Raw genomic sequence first — 27,379 nt, forward strand, 5'->3', positions numbered from 1 at the left:
CTTTGCTACACTATTATCCAAGCTAGCTAAGTTAAAGGTAGCTCACATTCGTCTTCCAGGAACACAATCCAATTACTGATTTCAGTGCACATACAAGCTAAATGCTAGTACTGTGGGTGAGACGTCTAGGAAACTACACTTTTACAATCAACACTTAACATCCTGTTTCCATGATTTTAAACCAGTGGTGGGCAAAATATATCCCACGGTCCAGATCTAGCCCACAGCTGCCCCACCCCTCACCCCCAGCACTTTGCATGGGGCAAAGCCCCACCCGTTCCCACCTGAGGCAGCCAACTCCATGCTCCTGCCCACACCCATCCTGGCCCTGGACAGTGTGAACAGCTTCCAGGCAGGGCTGCTCCACCTGCTGTTGTAGCTGCCCAAGTACTGCTCAGCTCCCCCTACCTCCAGTGGCTCCTCCTCCCTGCTGCTCCAGGAAGCAGGTAGCACAGGGAAGTGGCAGCAGCCATTGGGGCATGTGCCTGGCCCCACATGCCCAGCCAGGCAGCTCCTGCTGTAGCACGCAGGGCTCCAGCTACACCTTCCAGCCAAGCAGTCACCTGCGGCTAGCTGAATGGGTGAAAGGTGGCTGGAGCGATGCAGCAGGGGCAGGAGGAGAAAAAGGAGCTGCTGGAGGCAGGGGGAGTCAAGCAGTACCTGGAGTGGGAGGAGCTGAGAAGTATGTGTGCATGCTGATCAAGGCCAGAACTTGGGCCAGGGCCATCAGCAGGCACAGGTGTGAGTGGGAGCACAGAGTAAGCTGCCACAGGTGGGGCTCAGCTCCATGTGAAGTGTCGTGGAGGCAGCCACAGGCCAGATTGGTGGGGGGGAGGCAGACAGCACCTACACCTGCCCCTCTTCTTCCCCCTACCCACAGCTGTTTCCTGGAACCTTACGGGTGTAGGCAGCCCCCCCACATACATACACATACCCATACCCCCACACTCCTCCATACTCACCCCGACATGTGCACACCCACCCTCCCACACCTCTCTCACACACACTCAAAATAAGTTTGAAAGACTGATCCCACAACTATTTCTAGGCATGATGAACACACATTAAAAACCATCATTTGGATTGACATAATCCTTATACACCACAGCTGCTCAACCTACAGCACAATGGCCAGATCTGACTCCCAAAGTGACTGGCTCCAGCCCGTAAAATGAGGTATCAACAGTAAGCAACCTGGCCCAGCTTGGCCCCTTCTCTGCACCATGCTGTTAATCCCCTCTGCAGCCCAGAGGTAAATTTTCCTTTCTCCATCCCTCCCCTCCATTTCACACTGAGAGCCAACTCTCGTCCCCTACTCCTCCTTTCCCTACTCTCCTACCAGAGTAGTGGCGCATATTCATCTTTACCTGTTATAAACCTTACATCATTGTCTGGGAAATAAAAAGCACATTTAAACTGCATAATCAAGATGAAAGATTCACTATGTTCAATTGATATGGTTTTTCTGTTAACCTCAGAAAATTGTACAATAGAATCTGGAGTCTAGGCTCTTCCAAGGACAGAGACAACCAAAAATGCCACAATTCAAAGATAAAGAAATATTCAAGTCATTGGCTTGATCCTGTAATGAGTTCCAACTGGAGAGATAAGTATCCCCATGTAGCAGTCTACTGAAGCCAACAAGGGATCTCTTCCCACAGAACTGAATGCAGTTCACAATTAACTGTAAAACTCTTGCTACAACTTAATTTAACGTCATCTAAAAGCATTCTGAAAAACTAAACCTATAATGTGTTCTGGATCAACTGCCTCAGTGTATTTTATTATTCTCAAAACAAGCATGAGTATCACCATGAAAACAGTGAAAATCCAAGTTATGTTCACAATCTGGACATGGTATAGTCTTATTGATTTAACCAGGTATTGTCCTTCTCTGCCCTAGAACATATGTTTGACCAAGCTTCTTGCTTAACTTCTTGCTTAAAGTACTTGCTTAACAACACCTACTTCAATATGTATCTTCTAAACTTTTAAGATAATGTTGGAATGTTGAAAGTCAACAGCTCCCGTCATCCAAGTAAGAGGTGCAGAATTAGGCCCATAAGCAGTACAATCTAAGGAAAGGAATGTTAGCATGTTTTCCCAACACTTCAGCTAGGAGACAAGGAAAAAATAATAAAGCCCTGTTAATCAAGGTATTTGGGAAGGAATCTCTCCTGTTAAAAAAAACCCTTAGTAGCTAAAACTGTATATGGTAATTTCTTTATATAAGAGGCCTTAAAGGCTTGGGCCAAGATTTAAAAAAATGGAGCCTAAGATCTGGCTTTCAAACACACATGCAAGCATAAGATTTTCAAAACTTCTAAGCACTCACCCATGAATCCCACTGAAAATCCTGACCTGGATTTCTTTCGAGCATGTAAAACCCTTCAGAGCTGACTTTCAGGGGTATGAAGTACCCATGCTCCAACTGACTGCAGTTGGAGCTGTAGGTGGTCAGCATTTCTGAAAATCAGGCCTCCAGTGAATTTAAAATACTAGCAGGAATAAAAATATAAGAAAGCCTTTTGTAGGAACCAAATTCCCTCATCTACCTGCGTAAATATTGGGACGTATCAAAGAAACACCATACAGTTATGAAGTAGGAGCAAGATACCAACTGCAAGAGCCTTATAAAAAAGTAATACTGGATTTAACTACTACACTTATCTGGTAATTCTTAGAAAGACTGCAGAAGTGACTTGCCCTACAGATTTCACCAGGGGCACTTCCAGCATTTCCAATGGAAGGTTCATCTTAGCTCTTCTAGAACATCTTCTAGGAAATATATTTTTCTGCTTTAGCAAAATATGACACTGTTGTATACAGAAAAATAGCCATCAGATACTAAAGCTCAAACACCAGAAAATGCTCAACTAGCTTACAAAAGGTACCAAGTGAAAGGATGGGAAAAATTGATAGTTAGATGTGTCTACACGAGATGCTTACTGCAGAGTTGCCTAATTACCTTTTCAGTAAGGCAAGCAGTGCTATTAGTCTGGAGTAAACTAATTTACTCCATCATAGGATAGGTCTGCCCAACACAAGTACTGTTCTATGGCAGAGTTATTTACTCTACCACAATGCATGCGAAGATGGTGACCAGGGCTGGCTGGGGCACGAGAGTGCTACAGTGTGGGGCTGCCTGGCAGCTAGACCCATGCTGTAGCTTCCTCTTGCCCCAGCCAGCCCCTCTGCAGCATGGTGAGCTGAGCAGAAGTAGCCTCAGGCCAGAAGGCTAACCCCAGAAGGCCTCCTGCCAGCCAGGACTGCGCCGCCCCAGTTCAACATGCTATGGTCCCAGGAGAACATGTAAATGCTGCACGTGGGAACAATAAACTCTGGCATGAAATGAGCCAGAGTTTTTTGCCTTCCATTAATATTCACATGTAGACCACCCCTCCAGAACTGCACTTGTGTTCAAAGGAGTTGCTAAAGAACAGGACCATATGTAGTTTGCTAGTCCAGTTTCAGTAAGTTGTTGCGAAGTTAGTGTTCTCTCACATCACATTCTCTGCTGCATTTTGCTTTCAATGGTTTTAATTAAAAACTAAAAGTAAGATTAGGTTCCAACCATCAAATGTCATGTGAAATTGGTCAAAAACAAAATAAGATTGAGCTTTGTGTGTTTACAGTAGTAGCTTTGGGGCGATCCTATAGTTTTAATTATCTTTAATTAAGCCCAGAGGCTTATTCACACATATATACAACACAGACAAGTACAACAGCTGTGTGACAGAATGGATGGCCTGTTGGCTTGAACCAACCTATATACATTATTAAGGAGCAAAGAAGTAAGGAGCAAGAAGAATGTTCCTTCTATGTCTTCCATCAATAATCTGCAGAGAACGGTCATCTTCCCCTGCAAACACATACAGTTTAGCCGCAGCAAAATAAAAGTATGCTGCTCGTCTACCATTTCCCCTGATGTTTTCTTCTTTCAGAAGAACCTAAACATCCCCTCAGAGACAATGTGGTGTTCAGAATAGGGAGGCATTTTACCACAGTGAATTTTGGATAATCTCTCAACCAGGCTGATCATCTGTAAACCAGAATGAGACAGACTGAGACAAAAGGAGGTAGCTGGATGGGAAGTGTGTCTTAGTCTCAATAAATGGTGGTGGAGTGAGGAGTGGGAAATAAAGGGAGAAATACTCGTGTTAAGATGTTGAGAGGAATTTGAAACAATCAGGGCAGGAAGGGTATCTGAAAAGAATGAGCAACCTAGTTGCCTTTCCAAAGTCAGAGGCAACTGCTGATACGGGCCAACAGGCCTCCTCCAGCCCAGAAGATCGCCAAAGTTAAACTCCTTACTTTAAAAAAAGCTGCCTGTGTCTGGGTAACATGCACTGGTAACATCTACTTTCTTGTTCCATATAAAATTAGAAAGCACACACTTCCTTGACTTCCCTCTTTCTCAGGTAACTGCAGCACACTTCCTCAAGGAAATCAGGGGGAGGGTAGGATTCAACTGCAAGATATAAAAGCAGGGAAGCTTTTATTTTTGTTCTGTCTACATGCAGAAATTAAAGATACAAGGAGGTATCAGTCCAGGTTACTGCAGTGTTTCCCAGGTGTAGAGTAATCCTCAAGGGGATGAGCACCAGCAACTGAAAATTCAGTAGACCTTATGAAAGACGGTTGATGTGGCATATTCTTTAAAAGAGTATCTTCTATATCAGAACATCCTTTGTTCTATGGCCCCATCTTTTCACCCGGCAGCTCACACATGAGAAGAGCTGAGACATGTTCCTGTCACAAGAGGCTTTTTCTCTAAAGACTCCCAGAGGGAGGAGTAACTATGGTTGTATTGGGGAGTTTTTACCCTGCTAGTCATGGTCTTCATACATTTACGGAAATTCTCTTCAACCGGCTCTCCTCTTGCCTTGCACAGCAATAATAAGGCACCATTTGCCAACAAGCTTAAATCTGGGATGCAGCTGACTCATTTCTTATCAAGAGCCCTGTGCCATTCCCCTGCAATCCCCCAAAGTCTTATGATATACCAAATACCAATATTACACAAGCTGCCTCTAAGCCCAACTTGTAACCACTGCCAAGAAAGCCCAAATTAACATATATCAGGTCAGCATTTGATCACGCAGTTTGTAAATCTTCCGTCATCTAACTCACCTGAAAGTACCAGATGTATACCATAAATGTTCTTAGTTTGTATCTACTGAACAAGCTAATGATTTTAAAGGAAAGCAAAATCTACAAAAAATGTGTTAACCCTGCACAGAGCTGAGCCTGAGCTAATGCCCCATCTTCTGTAAAACTACAAAATATATCACATCTGCCCTATCCTTATTGCTTTTAGCAACAGTCCAGTATTTGTCTGAATTTGCAACAGCTGTTTCAGAATACTCTTGGCCATTTCTCTCTCCTGAGGATTTCTGCAGTGGGATAACTCTAGATAGTAATACAAACAAAGCTGTAGGAACCACTCTGGGATAAACATTTAGTGCATCTAGGATGGGTGTGGGTATGGATCCAAGCTTTACAAAACTTGGTAAATAACCTCTAAAGACCTAGAACTGGAATGGCTGTTTATGCAGATGTTTAGGGGCTTATCAGCACCTTACAAAAAAGCAGAACAGCTTCTATATGGCTACAAAACTCCTTGTGAAAGAAATGGAGAGGTGAGCTGGGAATCAAGCTGCAGATTACAAACAAATCTGCATGAAGCTGAACAGAATAAGGGAGAGGGGGACATGGCTGCATCTGCATGCAGAATTAAAAAACACTGAAGAAGATATTGGTGCAAATCAGGGCTGGGCAATTACTTGGGCCTGAGGACCACATAATTAGTTTTGATGAGCTGTGGCAGGCTGGGTCAGCACTCTTTCCCCCGCCCCCTCTCCCCCACAACAACTCACCAAGACTCCCTATGGGGCTGTGGATGGGCAGGGAGCAGTGTTCAGGAGTGGGAAGGGCCGGCAAGGCTGGGATCATATGCCCCTGCCCTCTGGAGTGTGGGGTGTGGGAGGGGGCATGTGCATGGGTGTGTGTGGACAGGGTGCTGCCTGGGTGCTAGGTCCCAGAAGCCTAGGGGAGGGAGGAGCAGGTGGCATGTGCAGAAAAGGTCAGCCAGGTGGTGCAGTCCTTGCTGTCCCGTGGCACTCCACGTTGGGCCAAGGCCTGCCCACTTGCACAAGGGCAGCCTGCATCACATTCCTACCAGTGCCTGCAGCCCAGCCAGGTGCTGCTCCAGTGGAGGCTCCTGCTTCAGATCTTGTCCCTGCAGTGCCATACTCACTGTACCATGCTACACCGCTCCAGGCAAGCCGCTTCAGCTGGGCTCCTACCCCAGCACATGGGGCTCTGGCTACAGCTCCTAGGAACGTGACTGGGAGCTGAAGCCAGAGCCACAGTGCTGGGGTAGAAGCCACCTGGCTGAAGCTGCTCGCCTGCCCACCCAGAGGGGCATGCCATGGCATGGCATGGCATGGCATGGCGCAGCGCGGCGCAGCAAGGGTAGGAGCAGAAGCAGCTTCTGGTAGGTTGTTCCCAGTATGGCTGCAGCCAGTTGGGTACTGTTCTGTGCCCCCCACCTCCAGAAGCAGCTCCCCCTCTCGCTCCTATGGCACCATGCTGCGCTGCTCCCAGCAGGTACGTGAGGCTCTGGCTTCACATCCCAGCTACCCTCCACTGGAAGGCAACCAGGAGCTGAAGCTGGAGCCCTGCATGCTGGGGGTGGGAGCCACCTGACTGAAACTGCTTACTCAAGTCAGCGTGATATGGCAGGGACAAGATCAGAAGCAGGAGCTGCCACTGAAGCCATGGAGTGCTGAACAGCACCTGGCTGCAGCTGTACCCGTAGCAGCCCTACCAGAAGCTGCACGCTGGCTGGGCCCCATACCAGTGGGAGCCCAGTGCAGGCTGCCCTGGCGCAAGCAGGCAAGGCATGGCCCCATGTGGAGTGCTGGAAGGACAGCCACAGGCTGGATCCAGTCAGCTGGTGGGCCAGATCTAGCCCGCCAGCTGTATTTTGCCCACCCCTGGTATAAGTTATCCTTGGCATGCAAGTTATCTCTGGAAGCAAGCAAGACTAGACTGAGAAGCATGTGTGACTCAGCTTACCAAGAGCCAGAAGCAATACAACTAAGGTTTGAACTACTGTGCTCACTTCTATGGTTGCTAAATCACATGCCAAAGATCATTGTCACTATTTAATACCCCCAAATAAAATCTATTTAAAGCTATCTCCATGCCTTTTATAGTGGACAAGCCAGATATTTCAAAAGCCATTCCAGCTGCAGGGAACTAAAAACAATCTAAGTATACTGTGGCAGTATCTAGGATGAAGGTACATCATGTATTCTGCTTTTCCATTCTCTTAAATGTTGGTCAAGAAGCAGCACAGAGGTCTCCGAGGAGAGTGACTGCCCTCCCAGCCTCAGGATGAGTACTATTACTGTTGCTGCTGCTTTGGTAACCCTAACAGATAAGCCTGTTCAGATGAGGAGTGGGTGAATGTTCTGTAAGCATGTGCTCACATATACATGCCCGCGCACACATATGTGCACACACTTTACCTATATCATAGGGTAGAAAATTGCATGTGCCTGGTTTACCTTTGTTCTTCTTTGCAGAGCTGCCCACAACAGCAGCTGCAACATTCCCAAGAATAAAAAAAAGAAAACAAACACACACAAACTCCCAAAACCAGTGTAGCTACATTTGCTACCACAGAGCGTAGGGGAAAAGGCAAAACAGCTTTCTTAGTCATCATCTATATGGGCATTTCAATTAACCTTTTTGTAAGATGGTTTAAGTTTGATTCACAAGTTCTTAGTCTTAAATACGCCTATTAGATACTGGGCCTGATCTTGTGAGGGGAAGATCTATTACTGTCTCACACTCACCTGGCACATATACAAACAAAAACTGCTTGGTACTTACTGCACACAAGATATGTTTAACTTCTTGAACTTTTTCATCAATGGATTTTGGAAGCACTGTAGGCAACAGACTGGAAACCACATGCAATATCAACACATAATAGAACTTTTAATGCACAAAGAGACTAAACGAAAAGATCCTTGACCTTCTGGCTTTCCCTTTAGCTCATGCATACCATTATCCCCAGTGAGACACCAAATGGAATGACGTTGAAAGTGATAGCTACCATGTAACAACTTTGGAAGCCAATTTCTGTAGTAGTTAAGCAGTTAATGGCATTAATCAGAATGATAACTTGTTAAATTCTACATTTATGCAAATCACATTTTGGCAGATCACATAGAGATTTTAACAGTAGAACCTGCCAAGTAAAAGTCCAAGCATTTTACAAATTTGCTACTTTGTTTTAATAATCTGTAAAATAATAGCACAAGCCTGCACCAGTGACTGCGGGCACATCAGAGGACAAAACATACTCAAACCAAAAAAATTAGGCAAAAATTAATCTCCCTCTTCCCAAACAGATTAATGAACAAATTGTTAACCTTTATGAAGCAGGGATTAATCTCTATAGTTAAATCCAATCTGTGCCTTTATCTTTTTAAGAACTTGGCATTTGTTAGAGGCCTTCCTAAAACATCCAACATTTACAAAATAAGGAAACAACTCGTTCCAAGTTACTGTAATCAACATATGTAAAATTAAAAGCAAGACAATATTATGCTGATGGGGTGAGTCACCAACTGAATTAGGAAAAGCTGCAGTTTGGATGGGCAGAACTTAGGACAATTTGGGTTTTACAAAACCTCAGTGGAAAAGCATCTGTTTTTTAAAAGAAAGATTGGGCATCTTTTGGAACTGGGTTCCACTTAAAGTGAGATAGTGGAAGAAACAGAGCTTTGGATTAATTACTGTGGATTGTGGTTTTTCCTGCTTTCTAGATGCAGCAGAAATAAATATCAAGATGTTTTACTTTTAAAGCTGCTGATATTATTTAGTAACACAAAAATTTGCATGGAATGCTGGACATTGCATTTGCCATTCAGCATTCTACTGCATCTTTAGCAAAATTAATGTGTGTGCATGTGTGTATGTGCGTGCGCATGCACATGTGTGTATGCACACATGTGCCTCCTCCTCCAAAGAACTACAGCTATGCAGACTGTTTAAATTAGTAAAAATATTTGCATGGAGTACATCACCATGTACCTGCAGTTTCACAAATCAACAACATTATATGCACACAGGCTTAAATTCTTTTATCATCCTGGTATATAAATATACATGTATCTAAGTACATTTTCTTCATTTGGATTAGGCTCAGAATACAGAATGTCAAAATATCCCTGGAAAAAATAGCTGGTCTTTTTCCCCTTTGGGTATGAATTTAGTTCTTTAAATGAATGTTCAAGTTTCCTGTTACCACATAAAGCCTTCAATATAAAATACTGGCCTTGATTAATTCCACATTTAATCATAACAAAATGTTTTACCTCCCAGTCTTTCTTTTATAGCACATCCTTTTACCCAATAATAAATCTTTACCTTACTAGGATTCCCATCCATTGACAGGGAAATGTACTGTACAATGTAAAATTAAAAAGTCCAAAAGTTTTTTAGCAATTTTCATTAATGGAGTCAACTTAAACAAGCACCGCGGTCTTTCCAGTGAAAACAGGATTCTCCCCACCTCCCTCTGGCTTTTCTCCTTACTGAATGCCATGGCCTTCACTCAACCAAAGGAAATGAAAGACAGACTGAGACAACAGCATCACGTGGGTGAGGGTCAGATTGATTTTCAGCTGTGTGGTGCTGTTTTATCAGCCTCAGGACAAAAGTTAAGCCCTTCCTTTTTTTTATTATTTCAAGTCTGCTTTAACAAAGCAACTTATTTTTCCCTTAGATTTTGGTTAGGCTCCATACCTCCAAAATAATCAAGTATGCAAGGAAGTGAACTAATTCAAAACATTTGTGGGTATCTTCCTTAACAGACTAAAACCCAGAGCAGACCAGACATTATAATATTTTTATCCTTGAGTTTTTACTATTCCCTATGTATATATATTGGCTCCTTTGAACTACAAAGGTGTCCACAGTGACATCCACTGACAGCAAAAAAAGACTTGGATGCTTCTCATCGATGATCCTGGTCACTGGGAGAGAAGCATTTGCTATCTCAAAGGGGGCAAGTTCACAAATCTTTTTTCCTCCCTCCCCAGATTGTTTGCAGAGTGGTCAAGTGCTGAGCTGAACCCACTGCCTGTCACTTTATGATCTGGATATGCACGGCCAATTACTGTGGCAGCAACTGTCAAAGCAGCCAGCTTTGCTGGGACTCAAATTGCAGTTTTCTCAAGTATGGTAGGACTCACAGATTCATTCCCCCAACTTGCTGTAAAGATAGGCTCATTTTTCCTTTTAATTAAGACTAATGCTCCCCCGAAGTAATGATGTAATTTTCAATGCAGCCAACTTTAGCCAGTCAGCTCCCTGAAACAAAACTACTTAACACAAACTGACAAACTGATGCATCTTAAAATCTTCTGGATGTCTTTTTCCTGATCCTGTCATTTGTATAGTTACCTTATTTTCTAGGAAATAGAAAATATTCTCCATTTAACCTACAGTAAAAGTAAAGATATAGCTTATTTTCACTTCCTTTTTCCATTGCTTGCTTTGGGTTGATGGTGTCCAAATTCTTTCTTTTCTACTAGCTGTCACCCTCAAGATGACTAGATATATTCCATAAAACATGGCAGACAAAATACTTTATTTATTTATGCCTTAAGGCCCCAATCAGAATCCAAATCTGGCTAAGCACTGTTTGAAAGCATAATGAGAGAAAATCTTGTCCCAGAGAACTTAAGACTTAACTTGACACAGGCCACAACAACTTCATGTAACAAAAAAAAAGGGAAAGGAGTTACATAACATGTAAGTGATATGATCAAGTAGTTACACAGGTTAACCATGTGTATATGAATCAGAGCATCACAGAAAAAAAGCACAAGACAACGATGAGAAAAGAGGAGAAACGGTAGTCTCATTAGCTGACTAAAGGAAAAAAGTATACCAAAAAAGTATATGAGCATATATGCAGGGTAGGGAGGAACCGAGCTATAAGGAGCCATGAAAGCCATGGCAAGGACAATTAAACAAGGAGTTTAAGTTATCAGACCAATGAGTAAGAAAGAAGAAGAGGGAAGCAACTGTGGAGTGATGTAACATCAGGGAAGCCAAGAGGGAGAATGAGAAAGAAAACCTAAGGGGATGAGGGCCAAGGCAAGAGTAAAGCAAGGAGAAATCCCACTGAGAGATCACACTGTTGAACAAAGAGACAGACAGTGGGAGGGAATGAGGTGACCCCTCACAGGAGAAGTGCACGGAGAGGACAAGGAAAACTCAGCATTACAAAAGTCAAAAGCAGACAAGGAGAATAAGTTAAGGATCATCATAAACAAAGGCTAGGAAAAAGTGATAATGGTACATTGTAATTTATATTTTCTCTCCTATTACATATCAGAACAATACAATATAATATTTTTTTCATTTGCATATCATAAAGATATGACACTGATTGATGCGATTCAAATTGCTAAACAAACCCTTCTTGGAGTTCAATAAAATAAATTTTTTTCACTCATTTTTTGGTTGGGCGAAGTTAAGAAAGGTTTATCTAGAGATCCAGACTCCGAAAGGTCATAAAGTGATTTCTGCCACTCCCACCTATTTTTCCAAATTTAAAAATGACTAATTGCTACAAACAGGTTTATTTGTTTGCTTTTACTTCAGACAACACTTGATACAACTTTACTACAAGTCTCATTTACTTTAGTAAATATCATTAACCACAAAGGGCTACATAAGCAAAGTGAGTTCACTGTATAGAAACTGTTTGGGAATAATGAAAGAAATCTTCATTCTACTGCTTCTGGAACAGATTCCCTGGAGAAGAGAAAAGGCGATGAGCCTCCTCATACCTTCCTCAAGCCCTCACTTGCGAGGGAAATGGTAGCTGCGTAACAACACAATCAGGGACCAAGGTTTCTTTGACAATTATTGCAAAGATTTTCTAAGGTCTGAGGAAGTTAGGCAACCAAATTCCATTCTAAAATGGTGTCCTTCCAAGAGAATGGATGGTCCAGTCATTAGGATACTTGTCTAGGACAAGCAAGATGCAAGGAAGATCTATCACATATATGACATGATCTTAAGCAAATCAAAGTCTTGTACCTCAATTCCCCCATCCTGTAAAATGCATATAAATTGTACTTTCTTTGCTCACAAGGGTCTTGTCAGACTAAGTGCATTAAGACTGTGAAATGCTCAGATACTATGATAATAGCCATACAGAATATCTAATATTTAGAAAGCATCTTGAAAAGTCCAGCCTACTTTTCCCATTAACTAGAGGAAGAGCAAGATCATAATAATAAATAAGCAATCTCTGTAACTTTGTCCTGTCTTTTGCAATTGTCTTTTTTCCCCTCTTTTTTATTCATAAGCATATTGTTGCTTCCACCAGAAAAGTTCCTTAGCCACAGTGCTTGAAAAGAAGAACAGGGGGAAGAGGCTTCTAGGTACTATCAGATGCTAGGAAGAGGTATATGATAAAATACAACATGATATCACTTAGGACAGCTGAGATGGGCCCTGAATAACAAAAACAGATGATTCAACAGAAACTGGAAAAGAAATCTAGATGCTTTTACTATATGATTATTAATTGATTCCTGTCCAGACTAAGTGGATCTGACAAACTATAGGCCCATCAACCTGACCTGTATCCCGGGGAAGGTCTTAGAAAGTTTATTAAAGAGCCCATCCTTAATGGACTGGCCAACACCAACATCCTGAGGGATAGCCAGCATGGATTTGATGCAGGTAGGTCTTGCTTGACCAATTTCACTTCTTTTTACAACCAGGTGACCTATTACCTAGACAAGGGAGAAGAGATTGATGTCATATATCTTGACTTCAAAAAAGCCTTTGAACTGGTATCCCATGATCACCTCTTGGCGACACTGGCCAATTGTGGCTTTGGGTCCACCATGATCTGCTGGCTGGAAAATTGGCTCTGTGGTCGGACCCAGAGGGTGGTAACTGACGGCAGTCAATCGTCATGGTGCCCTGTGACCGGTGGGGTCCCCCAAGGCTCTGTCCTTGGACCCATATTGTTCAACATCTCCATTAATGATGTGGACACTGGAGTCAGAAGTGGACTGGCCAAGTTCGCCAGTGACACCAAACTTTGGGGCAAAGCATCCACACCTGAAGACAGGAGGGCGCTCCAGGCTGACCTGGACAGGCTCAGCAATTGGGCAGACGAGAACCTGATGGTGTTTAATACTGAAAAATGCAAGGTTCTCCACCTTGGGAGGAAAAACCTGCAGCATCCTTATAGGCTTGGCAGTGCTATGCTGGCTAGCACTACAAAAGAGAGACTTGGGGGTCATCACTGACCACAAGATGAACATGAGCCTGCAGTGTGATGCTGCGGCTAGTAAAGCAACCAAAACACTGGCTTGCATCCATAGATGCTTCTTGAGCAAATCCCGGGACGTCATTCTCCCCTTGTACTCGGCCTTGGTGAGGCCACAGCTGGAGTACTGCGTCCAGTTTTGGGCCCCACAATTCAAAAAGGATGTGGAGAAGCTTGAGAGAGTCTAGAGAAGAGCCACGTGCATGACCAGAGGTCAGGAAAACAGACCTTACCATGACAGGCTGAGAGCCATGGGGCTTTTTAGCCTGGAAAAGTGCAGACTCAGAGGTGATCTGATGGCCACCTATAAGTTTATCGGGGTGACCACCAGTATCTGGGGGAACATTTGTTCACCAGAGCGCCCCAAGGGATGACGAGGTCAAACGGTTATAAACTACTGCAAGACCATTCAGGCTGGACATAAGGAAGAATTTCTTTACTGTCCGAGCCCCCAAGGTCTGAAACAGCCTGCCATTGGAGGTGGTTCAAGCACCCACATTGAATGCCTTCAAGAAAAAATTGGATGCTTTTCTTGCTGGGTTCCTATGACCCCAGCTGACTTCCTGCCCTTCGGGCGGGGGGCTGAACTTGATGATCTTCTGAGGTCCCTTCCAGCCCTAATGTCTATGAAATCTATAAGGGAAAGCTCTTACTCTAAAATAGGTGAATTTGTTGGTTTCCAATCATTCCTCAGATGTCACATTCATATTAAACACACTGTATAACAGTCCCTAACTGTTAGCAACTTTGGCAGAAGCCAAAGACTAAAGGGAGTCTAAACTCCCTTCTGCAGACAGTCTCCAAGGTTAAGGGTTTAGGCAAACAACTTATAAAAGTTGCAGAGCGGTGTCTGGAGTCAAACTAGGGTGTCTTGAGTCTAAAAAGTTTGAACCACTGTCCTAAAGATGCCTATCTACCCCTGTGGAAATAAACTCACAGTTTTGAAGATTTCAGAGCTAGCAGATCTAATCCTTTCACTCTTTAATTTCTTCCTTATGTGAATGCAATATATTTAAGGTAGTTTAACTAATAAAAACAATTTCATTAGTTTCAAATGCTGTTCTTGTCAATTTTTAATTGAATTCCAATTTCCCCATCTAAATGCAGCTTGACACAAATCATGAGAAAAAAATAATTATCAGCTAATAAATAATAAATATGCCATTCATCATTTTCTAACATCATAAATAATGTAAAAATTAAGATTCTGAATAAAATGTGAAACTACATAATTGCATTAGCAAATGCATATATGCAGGAAGAATGTATTCTCCTGGTTATCTGAAAGAAACAGCAAAATATATCAGCCAATGACAACCTTTATGAATTAAAAAATTAGGAAGGTAAGTAAAAAGTACAAATGCAAAACAAGATTAAAATGAATTATTTAAGTCAAGAGTTCCTGTTCACTGGTTTAAATCATGATTAAATTCAGTTATTTAAGTCATTTTGATTTAAATCAGTCCAGATCCTCTCACAAATATTAGTTTCTCACAAGATTTTTTTAAAAGTAAAAAATATATATCCTGATTGTAGAAGAAAAAGGTATTTCAGTGGAAGATAAGTGAAAGGGGCACGTGAATAAGACAATGAATTAAGAAAATTTGACTAAAAATGCAATAAGAATATAAAACTGGGAAGGAACTTAAAAAAAGGAAAGACTCAAAGAAAAGTGAGGTAGTATGTGTAATGAGGCACCCATAAAAATTAAACTGCTTTGATCCAAGTCTTGCTCAGTCTCTTCCAGCTGTACTGCCACATTCCAAGCCCAATCGGTTCTAAAAACTTTGACTCCCAAATAAAAAGATGAGAGAGAATGGCCAGTTTCTCAAGGCAGGGGGGCAGTAAAGTGCTGGCTGACAGTGGGCTGCCAGTATACCAGCCAGCTTTCCCTTAAGGCCAGCACATAGGGGCTGGCTGAGTTCTGGGTTTCTTAAACCCATAAGACATTAAAGAGAATGCCTCAGCTAGCTTCCCCAAAGCTGGCCATCTGAAGAAGACCAAGCCATGCTGGCTAGTTTCCCTAAAGCCAGCCGGCACTGGGGGGAAGCTGCATTCTGGCTTTCCCAAGCCTGGAGCACAGTTAACAACATGCCAGCTGTGTCTGCAGACAAGCCAAGTTTAATGAGGCCACAACAAAAGCATTCAAATGTGTACTATAGAACTTGTATGGTTTTTGTTACAGCTGGTCAAAAAAATAAAGGGTGGAAATTGTTCAAAACGTTTGGATATCTCTTTCTCGGGATTTATTAAAATTTCCAAGTTTGCAAATTGTTTACCATTTTCTTTTTTACACTTAAGGAAAGCAATCTTTAAAAAATGCTCTCGTAACATGTTTATGACAAAATGCTGCTCTGCACATCCTGCCTGAAATGCACTGCTAGTTGGTTTTATTTGTTTCAGCTAACAATGAATTCTGAGGGCAAGCCTACACTGTCAAGGGACCATGCCAAGGAGCACCACAGTGAAGCATGGCCTACCTGCTCTGCACACATTTGAATACCCAAAGAGATGTAATGCAGCCGCCTGGAAGTGCACCAATAAGTTCACAGCAGGCTTATTAGTACATGCCGAGCATCAGTGTTGTCTTTACATTACCTATACATAGGGGTGTAGCTGATGCAGAACAGGTGTGGTCGGCTTCACTCCAGCACTCCTTAACAGGGTCCTTTGATGGTATAGAAGTGCTTTTAGTTGTTTTCCCTACTGTGAAGACAAAAAAAAAATCTTTCTATCCCTCAGAGCTCTCACAGAGAATAATCCATCTCCTACTGCTGGGAAGCTGTCCATAGACCTGTTACTCTTCTCATGACAAGACAGACATAATAATGTTAGTTTGGTGTTAATTATCCATAGGATCTATTCTACCACCTCATTGCCTTCTAGACCAGCATTTCTCAACTGGTGGGTCGCAACCCAAAACTGAGTCACAAGAATATTTGAAAGGGTCGCAAAGAAGTCTCAGAAAAATTCACAAAAGTGCACGTTTCCCCTTGCAGGCTGGCAGCATTCCAGTCTGCAAGTGGCTGCTTGGGACAACTGGAGGTAGTGGGCATACGTGCATCTGCATGCACAGATATGCAGGGCCAGCATACAGCAAGGCAAGGTTGCGGGAGCAGCCCTGGCAACTGGATGCAGGTAACTGCATGGGGAGTGGGGGATGGAAGTCCAAAGGACTGTCCGGAGGGCTGGTGTGTGTGTGTGGGGGGGGGGGGGGGGGGGGCCTGGTGCTGGTGGCCAGGCACAGCACTGCGGCAGGGCAGAGGGATTGGGGAGAAAAAGGCACCTGGCCCTCCAATAGGAGAAGGAGGTGGGGGCTGTCCTTTGCAGCGGAGAGCTGTGTACCTGGGCCAGTGGGATAGGGCTGCGCCCATACATGCAGGGGCCCACATTTGCTGCTTGTGCTCTGCCCCAAGTGGGACGGGGGCATTGAGGGGCCCATCCAGCAGGGCTGGGGGAGACAGGGACTGCGGATCAGGAGTGAGGTGCACCAGCATGGCCTGCGGGGTGTTGAGGAAACAGGCCATGGCTTGGGGGTGAGGAGTGCCAACAAGGCCAGGGGGCTGAAGCTTGGGGTTTAGGGGCACCGAAAAGGCCACGGGGCTGTAGCTTGGAGGTGAGGAGCACCAGCAGGGCCAGGGGCACAGGGAACTATGGGTCAGGCACTGGTAGGGCCAGCGTGGTGTGGGCCGGGACAAGTCATCAATCTTGGCAAATGGGTCCCAGTACAAAACAAGTTGAGAACCACTGTCCTAGACAACATCAGTTTAGCATTTACCAGTACCCATAGTTCCCAGCCTGTCTCAAGTCCTTTTAGGGGGGAGGGAAGAAGGAGGAGGGACATAAAGAAAACATAAAAGAAAGATATTGGTTAAGCAACTTGCAGATATCCAGATCTACATGAACTCAGAAAATCTGGCTTCGGAACCAGTACAGCACAGAAAATGAACTTACTACAAGGGCTGGTGATTTTTTCCTGGTGATAGATAAAGATGAAGTGACCATGCCTTAGGGGGTTTTTTTAGTGTTCTCAGTTACCTTCAGTGCCAATGACCATGAGTTATTGCTGACATATCTGCAGTGCCCAGCAAGATAGATAGATTTGCTTGAGTGACTCCAATTCTTTGTTTCGGAGAAGCTGCAAAGGTAAAGCAGGCAGCTGCTCAAAGCTCACTCAGATAGGGTCCAGTCTAGTCATTCATCTTATTACAACAATGTATGACACTGTCAGAAGGGATGGCATAAAATGCCTCCACAGTGCTGAGGACAAAGCTATCTTAACTTTATCATCCCCTTCTGTTTGAGATTGAAAGGTAGATGAGGACTGGTGTTTGACCTGATCTGGTATTTGATCCAGACTAGGCTGAAGGATCATTAGGAGGATGGGAAAATGAATCAGAAAACAAAAAATGGCAAACTCTTAGTCAGGAGGATGCACCTGCCATCTGAAGACTGCCTCAAATCATGGTAGTCCTTCTAGGTCAGATAAATTCATCTGGACCTGTGAGCCATAACAGTGACATGTGGCCAGACCTGACCCATATACCCCCTCCCCTTCCCATCCTCCCTTTCCCAGCATAATAGCTCCAGCTGCTGTTCCAGCCAGTCTGGGACCTGTGCTGTGTGCAGCACAGATCTTAGAGCAGCTGGAACAAGTGCAAGTGCAGCATTGTTTGGCCAGGGACATGTAGCATGGATCCCAGACTGGCTAAAGCCGGCACCACGCTGCACACAGAGCCTACCCCAGCTGGACTGCACCACACACGGTACCCGTGCTGGGAACCATGCTGCACATGGCGCCCGCTCCAGCCAGTCTGGGACCCACATTGCACACAGACTGACTGGAGCAGGCATCACATGTGGCACAGCCCCAGAGCTGCTGGGGCAGGCACCATGTAGGGTGTACATTCCAGGGCTGATGCTGCGTGTGGTACAGTCCAGACAGAACAGGCATCATGTATAGCATGGTGCCCACTTGAGCCAGTCTGGGATCTAGTCAACACTCCCACATCCAGATTGCTCTACATCCAGCACCTATTCTAGCCGGAACAGCAATATGCTCTGTGGTGTAGTCTCAGAGTGGCTGGGGTGAGTGCTGCATGCAGCGCATGTCATGGGCCCTGCCTGTGAGGCTGGTCTGGCATGTACCGTGCCCTTGATGGATCTGCTCAGACCCAGGAGAAGTACCAGGAACCAAATGGTGTTGCAGCAAGTGGGCTGTATGTTTACCACACCTGTCCTAGATCATCAGGCAGCATGTATAGCCAAAACTGATTTCTCTTAATGACAGTAGTACATAGGCACACAAGGCACAAGTCCCAGGCACTGCTTAAGCCTGGGGGGTTGGCACCAGATTAGAGCAAGAAAGTTCCTCACCCTCCCCATTCTCATCCCTATCTCTCATCCCCTGCATCTTCCCTGAAGTAGCTCCAGCTCCGACAGTGAGAAAGGCGAAGCCGTGGCAGTAGCGTTCTGTTCAGGAGCTGTGGCCAGTGATTCACTGCTTCTAGGGGAGATGTCACCTCATTTTTTTGCTATGAAAAGACAGTGTTAAAATCGCAAAAAAAGGAAATGACACGTCCCACAGTGAACCTCCAGTCGCTGCTCATGCCCAGAGTGCAGTACTGGCCAGTTACATCTCTGATCACCAGTCAACAAGAAAGGCACAGCCTTTACTTTTGAATGCAACTCTTGCTACAAGAATCCATGCTTGTGTCAATGTGGATTGGACAACATTAGTTTCTCTTCCAAAGGTTTACCTATACCTTTAAGACCATTTAAAAACATAAGCCAATACAGATGCAACCCTTGTTTACTGAAGAATGTTTTACCCAAAATAGGCCCCTCAAAATTTGGAGTGTGTTTATTAAGTGGGAAAGCTGATTGTCTGCCTGGGATGGAAGCACCCTGCTTTGATTCCTGCTCCACAGTACAGCAACTGTTACATTACTATTCAGGCAGCTGAGGGAGTCACTTGACGTAATGGCTCAGTGTTCTTCACCTTAGAGGTATTAATGATCATCTCTTCTTTTTAATAGTCCACTAATCAAGCTCATCTTTCTTAGAGCAATTTTGCCAGATGCTAGCTGCTCCAGATCACTCTTCTCATATTTCATAGTCTGGGAGACTCCTTACCTCTATCCACCTATGGAGAGCAGTCTTCAGCAACAGCTGAGGTTTCAGCTTTAGTCAAGCGGGAAAAGGAGGATGAACTCCCTGAAGATTAGACCCTGTCCCTGCTCTATGCAGCCATAATTCTGGAAAAACCTTTTTTTTCCTTCATCCTGCTTTTCAAAAACAAGATTCATATTATCCTCTGATGCACATGATATGTGAGAAAATATGGTAACCCCCTCTCTTGTTCATAAATATTGATTATTTATTAGATATAGAAATGGCAAAAAACTAACTGCCCTCAAATTCAGTTTACAGCACCTTCCCCTCTCATAACAGAACACTTTGTAAATAAAAATAGGAACTTCCCAGCCATCAATGTTACCTTTAAAAATCTCCCATAGGAACAAAAAAGCTGTCACAAAAGCCATTTCCTAACACTATAGCACTGCTCCAGGTGCCCTGGAGGGAACATGGGCCTTGCACTATATTCAGAGGGTAAATAGATCAGGGCTCCAACAAATCTGGGTGGTGAAGTTCATTCCAGAATCAGCGGGCCTTCACAAAGAACACCCTGCCCATAGTTCCCTCTCCTTTATACTGAGGGAGCTCCACTTCAAATGCTTCTGCTGGTCACAACTGCAACAGCTTGTCAGGAGGAGGAAAGTGGTCTTAGAAACAGCCTCCTACCAAACCACTATGCATTGTAAAGGTCCTGCACCCATCAGGAGGCAACCACTGCAGTAAGCAGAACACGCGCTCTAGGTGTGACTCCCTGTTTAATAGATGCATTCTGTTCTCACCTTCACTTACTTTAGATCTTGTGGATTGGGTGTGGACGTGTTTTTAGTTATATCTTAAGTTTCTAGGGGCAGGCATGTTCTAAGCAGATAAAATAAACAAACTGGTTATAAAAAACAATAATAATTCCTTACTGAAGAGCTAATAAAATCAAGGTAAGGATGAAAGTGCTTTACCTGTGTGAAAATGAGTTGCAACACAGATAGATTGAGGGAAGACATAATCATCATAATGAAAAGTATGTACAGGTTGGCAGTGCATACCCAGGCCATCAGCAGGTACTGCTGGCTATGTGGCGGCAGAAGGGAGTAGCAGACATGCCTATTATTTACAGAGGTTTTTGGTTATATACAACCAAGCTGTTTGCAGACACATTGACAACACTCTTCTTATCTGTAAGCACAATGTCCAATTTCCCATTCTGCCTGCCCTGATCCCCTGGGAAACCCGTCACAAATGTCTCTCTGGCAATTCACTGAGGGAGGGGCAAGGCACACCAGCAACATTTTTATTTGAGAGCAAAATGTCCAGTTTCCCATTCCCACAGCTCCCAAAAGATGCACCACCAAGGTCAAATTGGCAATATTATAGTGAGCTACTGGGGCACGGAGTGCTCTTGCACAGGCTCTTCATACCTCTGTTATAGGATGCATTAATCCTGCTGAACATGACCCCTTATGGGACTACAAGAGTCAACCCTGAATTTGGCCCTTTATGGTACACAACCCTAATTTTAGATTTAAATGATCTCTTCCCACAGAAACCAGATAAGAGAGGCACTTCAAGGGCCAACTGGCAGCACTGCAGCAGCCTCAAAAAACAAAGATACAGAAACTGCTGAAGAAACAATTCCTACATCATTTGACGGTCAGCCTTCATTAACTCTTCCAGTTTGATGGGCCTCAGTTTGAGTCTATGTCCCGTAGTCAGAGTTGAGCAGACTGAACGGTGCATCACCTACCTGTAGCTGCAGAAGGATTCTCAGGATTGCTGGAAATCAACACTGTCAGAAAGTATAACACTTTGTGCAGTATTACAACCATCATGCATTAAACACTATGCTAAGACAACCGCTGGACTGGACGAGTCACACAGGAACACATACATATACCCTAAGAACCTCACAGCGTTGCAAAGAACCACAATAGGTACATCTCAGCACAAGGAACGTGTCAGCTCTGAGCAGGCTCTAGTTAAGTAGCAGCTCAGGAAATATATTTTGCAGTAAGCTCTACTAAACAGTCAATTCTTCAAACGTTAGCATGTGACTTATTTATCATTAAATTTGTAATAGAATTTCTGCTTGGTTTCAGCTGCAAATTCATACACTGTAATATGTTTTAAGTAATGTAGAAAAAATATTAAACAGGAGGCAATATTTCATTGTGGAGTTACTTAGGAAACTAGAGGGGCTAGTAACTTATTAGCATAATAGCTTATTGATATGTTTGTTATAGGAGTCCTGAAAAGAACTTATTCATACACTGAATGGGCACTATCCACATATACTTAACTATTATCTATGTAATAGCAATCTGTTCCGCTTGGCCCTCAGGCATGTCAACTAACATAGCTTTGGCATTTTCAGTGAGGAGCTTAGAGCCCTCGGCACTAACTGGCTTCTCAGCACCTCGCAAGATGAGGCTCCTTCTATTCTGTCAATGGTGGTATGCAATCAGACTGCATTTTGCTGTCTTATTCCAGGGAACATATATACTGAATACAGGGTCAAATACAAAATGCCTAGTTGTTAAGGACAGCCAGAAGCTGCTCCAGCACCTTATTATCCTTACATCTGGAGGTGTTATTGCCTGTGACCAAAAAAGACAGTGCCCTGTGTTAATAGCCCTTCCAGCAACATGATAATAAACATTTAACTCTCCCAGTGCCCACTTTCAGATCCTTACACTGAAAAGTGAGAACTCTAAAAGAAGTCCATGTTGCTACACTGTTTTCAGTGTTAGCAGGGCTTTTCCGGTGCCAATTTTAATACGTTCTACAATGATCTGTGGAAAGGAGGAAAACTGTATTCCGGCACCAGAAAAAAAGGTGGGGGAAATTTGTTATTTTTTATACTGAAACACTAGCCAGGTTAAGAGAAAGAAAAAGGGCTCTGGCACAGGCAAGAGCACTCAGACTGAACTGCAACACAGTAATTAGGGCCAGTAGGTCATTAGAGCCACAGCTGTATAAACTAGGTGTATAATTAACTTTCTATACTGCTTTTACACAACAGCATTTTACTTTCCTCTGTGAAGGGTGATCAGTAATCCAGTAATATTTAGGAAAAAAGAAAGAAAGAAAAATAACTTAGAAAGTGCCAATCAGGTACAGCAAAACATTGTAATTTGGGGGGTGCATCTGAGAAGTCTGTTTTTGTAAGTGTAAAATACAAAGTACTACATAAGAATTACATTCATGAGATGTAGTCACTAGTTTTACAAGCTGCCATATAGGGGTTATTGGGTGAGCATCCTGCATACACAGTTGCAAGACAATTATAGTTCTCTGTAGCAGGTGAATACAAGAAAATGAAAAATTATACACTAGCATGAAACAGTTACAATACCTCATTTAAAATGTAAGCCTAATGTACAAGTTACAGGGCATTTAAAAGGAGCAACTGCAAGACTTTAATTATAAACTAGTTCCTACCGTACAGTAGTTTAGAAAAATCAGCCACTTCCAAGCTGGCAATATCCATATATAGCTCTGCTGCTGTTTGAAACAGACAACCTGTAAAGTTATCAACAACAGAAGAGGACCTCATGAAATGCTCAGGGACCCCAACATAACCTATTCCTGTCCAGTTCATTGATGTGCTAACTTGCTAAAAAATACTCCATATTCAGTTGAGAAACTGAAGAAAAAGGAAGATAACAAATGGGCACGTAGACCCAATAGGGTGCATGAAAGGGTGGTGATCTGGCAGACGGAGAAAAAATAATTTGCTAAAGAAGTGCAGTTTTATTTTTAATTTGAAAAAAGTGCTAAAATCCTGAAAAAAGAAAAAAAAAGACCCATGCATGTTTATAAAAAAAAAAAAAGCACATACGCTTGTATAGCAAAGCTCGGGGCTTCTTAACTACTTTTCATTAGACAAGAAATAACTCAGCATCAGCCACAAGATAATGATATGTTGCAGAATAGTTGCTTGATGCATGCAGCATCTGGTACTGGCCAGAGGGGACACAATAATTTGTAAATCCATGTTTGAATGTTACTGCTGTCGACAATCTAAGGTATAAAAATCGGTGTGCAAAAAAAATTGGTTTAACAAAAGAAACCACAAGGCTGTTTTGAGTAACAGTGTTTAGTCTTCCTTAAAAAGGAAGGTAGAAAAAGGACAGACATTAAGTTAATTTTTAAAACTACCAACACCCAAAATATATGCTCAGTGTTCCCATTTATTTGGGGGAAATTTATAGAGTTGCTGTTGAACTGGTTTAGGGTTTAATTTCCAAAACCACTTTTCAGAGGGAGCATAGGGAAGACAAGGCAGATGGGATGACCCAGACAGGGAACCCAATGTCCCATCAAAGCAAATATCTCTACTTACACCAATTTCAGAATCCCCATACAGATTGTGAATCTACAACCTGCAACCACAGACATCAGTCAGGAGTAAAAGGTGCAAAAGGCCCCCAAGTTCTGTCAGAAACAGAACATCCACTTGCTATTGACATCAAAAAGAGAATTACACATGTATGCTGCAAGAGATGTCTAGATTTCCACAATGTTTTTGTCCTCAAAGAAATAAGTCTGAAGTACATGAAAAAGCGAGGGGGAAAATGGCTGTTTGCGCTTTCTTTTTGTGTCAAAGAAGCTGCTTTCAAAGTGTATTATAACTTTAGCGTACTGTAATGAATTTCTAAGGGATTCCAATGAAATAGATGGTTTATGCTATTCTTTGGAGTGATCTCTTACAATCCTGCAATACTCCTGAGTTGCAAGATCTTTCTAACTTCAGTATCCCAAAGGAAGTCATTAGTTATGTTCTATTACCAGCCTTGTAATATTATCAGCACAAATATTACCTGTATTGATCTAGACCCATGTAGGCACTATTGAAAACACTGCTTCAGATTAAGACATGAAATTCTAACTTGCCAAGAGGTCAGACACTACATTACAATCTCATGTGTCAGACAGGCACTGAAAATAAAAGGAATGTAGTGCATCTAACCTAAATGTAATTTACTTTATAGTAAAATAGTTTGACAAATATGGTATTACCTAACGCTACTTTAAATTTTTTTTTACTCTCCTCGTATAATCCTTTTCTACTGAATTTTGAAATTTGTTTAGACTGTGCTGTATGTGAAATATTTTTATTTTTGTCAAACAACAGCTTAGAGTGTGTCTGCATTTGCAAGTTTTTTCTCATTAAAGTAGGATGTAAATTCAAAGTGCTGATTAAGTCCATGTGTGGACATTCTTAATCTGGAAAAAGGGTACTTTTTCCCATTTAACTTAAATGCATTTGCTGTCCACTTTGATTAAATTAACCTGGAAGATTACATTTATTCTGGAATGAGAATCTCCACACTTGAAGTTAATAATGAGTTTTTGGTTTTTTATACCAAAATGTCTTTTTTTTTTGTGTACCGGCAAAGACAATACAGTTATATGCATCATGTTAGTTGCAATTAAAAAACCAGCTGTCAGAGCTTGATATATCTTGTTTCAGCAGTTCCCACAAAAGTATATAGTTCTCAGTTTCAACTATATATCTCACTAGCAAAATGGCACTTGTGGCCTAAAAATATTGACAATAATCAATGTCTTATTTGCTTGCTTGTTTTTTAGGGGGTTTGGGGGGGGGGGATTGTCACAGTTCCACGTGTTAATTTCATGCTGATTCGGCAATTCTGATTTCATTTTCAGCTGTCGCATTCTACAGCATGGAGTCATTTTCAGTGGATGCCATGAAGTCACATATGAATGAACAACGCCAAGGGATCAGCAAACTACAAACCACAAGCTGGATCTAGCTAAACAAGCAACGTCACCTAGTCTGTGATGCTGAGACACTGGCAGTAACTCTGTGGCAGAGGACAATAGTGGCTATTCAGCAGCAAGGAGACCAGCTGCCAGATCAGGAGTGTGGCGCCAAGTCCAAGGAGCTGCCAGGTTGGGACCATGGCACCAACAAGAGGAATGGCAGCCCATCGTCAGAGCAAGCTACACTAAACTTGGCCTATTGCTACTAAAAGATTGCTGACCCCTAAACAATGTCATCTGCATACCCATACTTAGTGCACCTTAAAAATGCACTATGGTTAATATAATAGTTATAAGGTGGTGAAGAGTGACACTGAAGTTGGTCACTTCAAGATTTTATGGAGCCTCAGACTTTCACCACGTATTTTGCTTGGCATAAACAGAGCAAGAATAGAGCATGAGATGAGCAGAACACTCTGGTATGGGTGCATGATACAGAACAAGCAGCAGAGCAAGAAGCACTTGAATCACACTGCACTTTACAATCTCTGTCCAGTGCAAGATAAGAATGAGCTGGACAGAATTTCCTTTTCCATTCCCTCCAGTAGATAGAAAGAAGTGAAAAAGGGAACTCCTTTCTCTAAACAGCCATAAGAGTAGCACAGAGAGAAAGGAGCTATAGGCACATGTTAAAGAACAGATGGAGCTACAGCCAAACCATGAATCCCCTGAGAAATCCTTGAAGGATGATACACCTAAGCTTCTCAAAAGCTGTAGGTTCCCCAACCTGTTTTATAAGTTTCCTGTATTTATTCATGGCTCAGAATAATTACACCAATCCAGAGGGGAAAGAAAATATAGATTACTCACCAAATAAATGAAAAGGGGTGAGACTGGTTGAAGTTCTAGAGATCCACACAAAAGAGGAAACTTTCCTCTATGACCTAGCTCATAACCTAGCCATTTTGCTCACAGTTGGAACTGGCAAAAAAAGGTCTTGGATGGATATGGTAGGAATAAGTGATGGCTATTTTATTCTGGGAAAGGTAAGGATTAGGTTCTCTGGTTTAAATTCACAGGAATATAATTTGTGCTTATCTTATTTACATCTTTGGTTAAACCTGCAAATATATGTGCACTGGCCCATAAATCAGGTCAACGTGCTTTGCAGAACACCTGCTGATCTCACTGTCATAGAAAGTGCCGTGTAAAAGCAAAATATGTTGCAACTGCTCACACCAATGCTTTGAGCTTGTTATTTCTTTTCATAAAGTAAAATCAAGACCAATTTATGATGAAACCTATTGCCATGTCCTTATACTTCCAAAAATGCAGCAATAACCTATTAAGCAGCAGTATGGCAAATGTTTAAAATGGGATTACAAAACTCACATTAATAAATTCATCTCAGAAACTGCCATGTCCACTTAAGGGCTTCAGAAGCATTCCTTCCATGGAGTTTTGTAAATTTAACTTTGTATTAATAAACATTCTTCATTTGGAGAAAAAAGCCTGTCTGAAACTTTTGGTGCTAATAAAAAACACAACATTTTTGTCTAACATAATTACTGAGAGATTCCAATTGGAAAGCTGTTGCTTTTATTTTAATTTTATTAAAAAAGTGAACAAAGGCTACCCAAGGCACCACAATAAAATTACATTAACTGTAAAATTACATTATTAATTCTTTAATCTCACTTGAGGCCTCAAGCTGTTGCTATGTCCAATTACCCAGCTAACCACCTGTCAGAATTGTAAAGCTAGTTTAACATTACCTCCAGGACAGTTGTGTGCCCTATGTTCAGTCAGGTCTGCCAGTGAATCGAAGTCCTGCTGACAGTTATCGCAGGTGTAAATTGACTCATCCTCCATGTCTTCATCTTCCTCATTTCTCTCTTCCTGACTTGTCACGCTGTTCCTCTCCTCCAGGGCCCGGCTATCCTTCGTATCATTCTCCAGATCCCCTCCTAGGCCTCCTGCCAAAAGGGACAATATACTCCATTGTAAGTTCTAATGGTCTAAGGACAGATTTTAAAGGAATTGTCTTGCATTTATTAAGATACATTTAATTATCATAGCTTTCACTTGAAGTTATCCCTGACACTTCTCATTATATTAATGTGGGGTTTTTTA

At 42.6% G+C, this 27,379-nt stretch overlaps 1 protein-coding gene and 1 long non-coding RNA gene across 7 annotated transcripts in view; both read right to left on the bottom strand.

Annotated features, from left to right (window-relative positions):
* The window catches only part of ZNF423 (zinc finger protein 423), a 316,969-nt gene that overhangs the window by 178,387 nt on the left and 111,203 nt on the right, over positions 1-27,379 (bottom strand). For 2 of the 6 annotated variants that reach the window (XM_090063764.1, XM_090063766.1), the window contains exons 3-4: positions 27,022-27,222; positions 22,958-23,038 (exon numbers count right to left, since the gene is read on the bottom strand). The exons of 1 other annotated variant lie outside the window; for it this stretch is intronic. In XM_090063764.1, coding sequence (XP_089919890.1) covers positions 22,958-23,038; positions 27,022-27,222 — 282 coding nt within the window. Of the gene's footprint in view, positions 1-9,450; positions 9,569-22,957; positions 23,039-27,021; positions 27,223-27,379 lie in introns of those variants that run through there. 3 more of the 6 variants (XM_090063765.1, XM_090063767.1, XM_090063769.1) reach the window with 2 other exon arrangements.
* On the bottom strand, positions 15,995-19,738 carry LOC149857224 (uncharacterized). Its single transcript, XR_016444322.1, has 3 exons — positions 19,523-19,738; positions 17,426-17,525; positions 15,995-16,093 (listed from the first exon to the last, which is right to left on the bottom strand). It is a non-coding gene; the product is annotated as an uncharacterized LOC149857224 (long non-coding RNA).

The sequence above is a fragment of the Crocodylus siamensis genome, chromosome 9 (assembly GCF_052110815.1).
Source record: "Crocodylus siamensis isolate JL-2025a chromosome 9, ASM5211081v1, whole genome shotgun sequence".
Lineage (NCBI taxonomy): Eukaryota > Metazoa > Chordata > Crocodylia > Crocodylidae > Crocodylus > Crocodylus siamensis.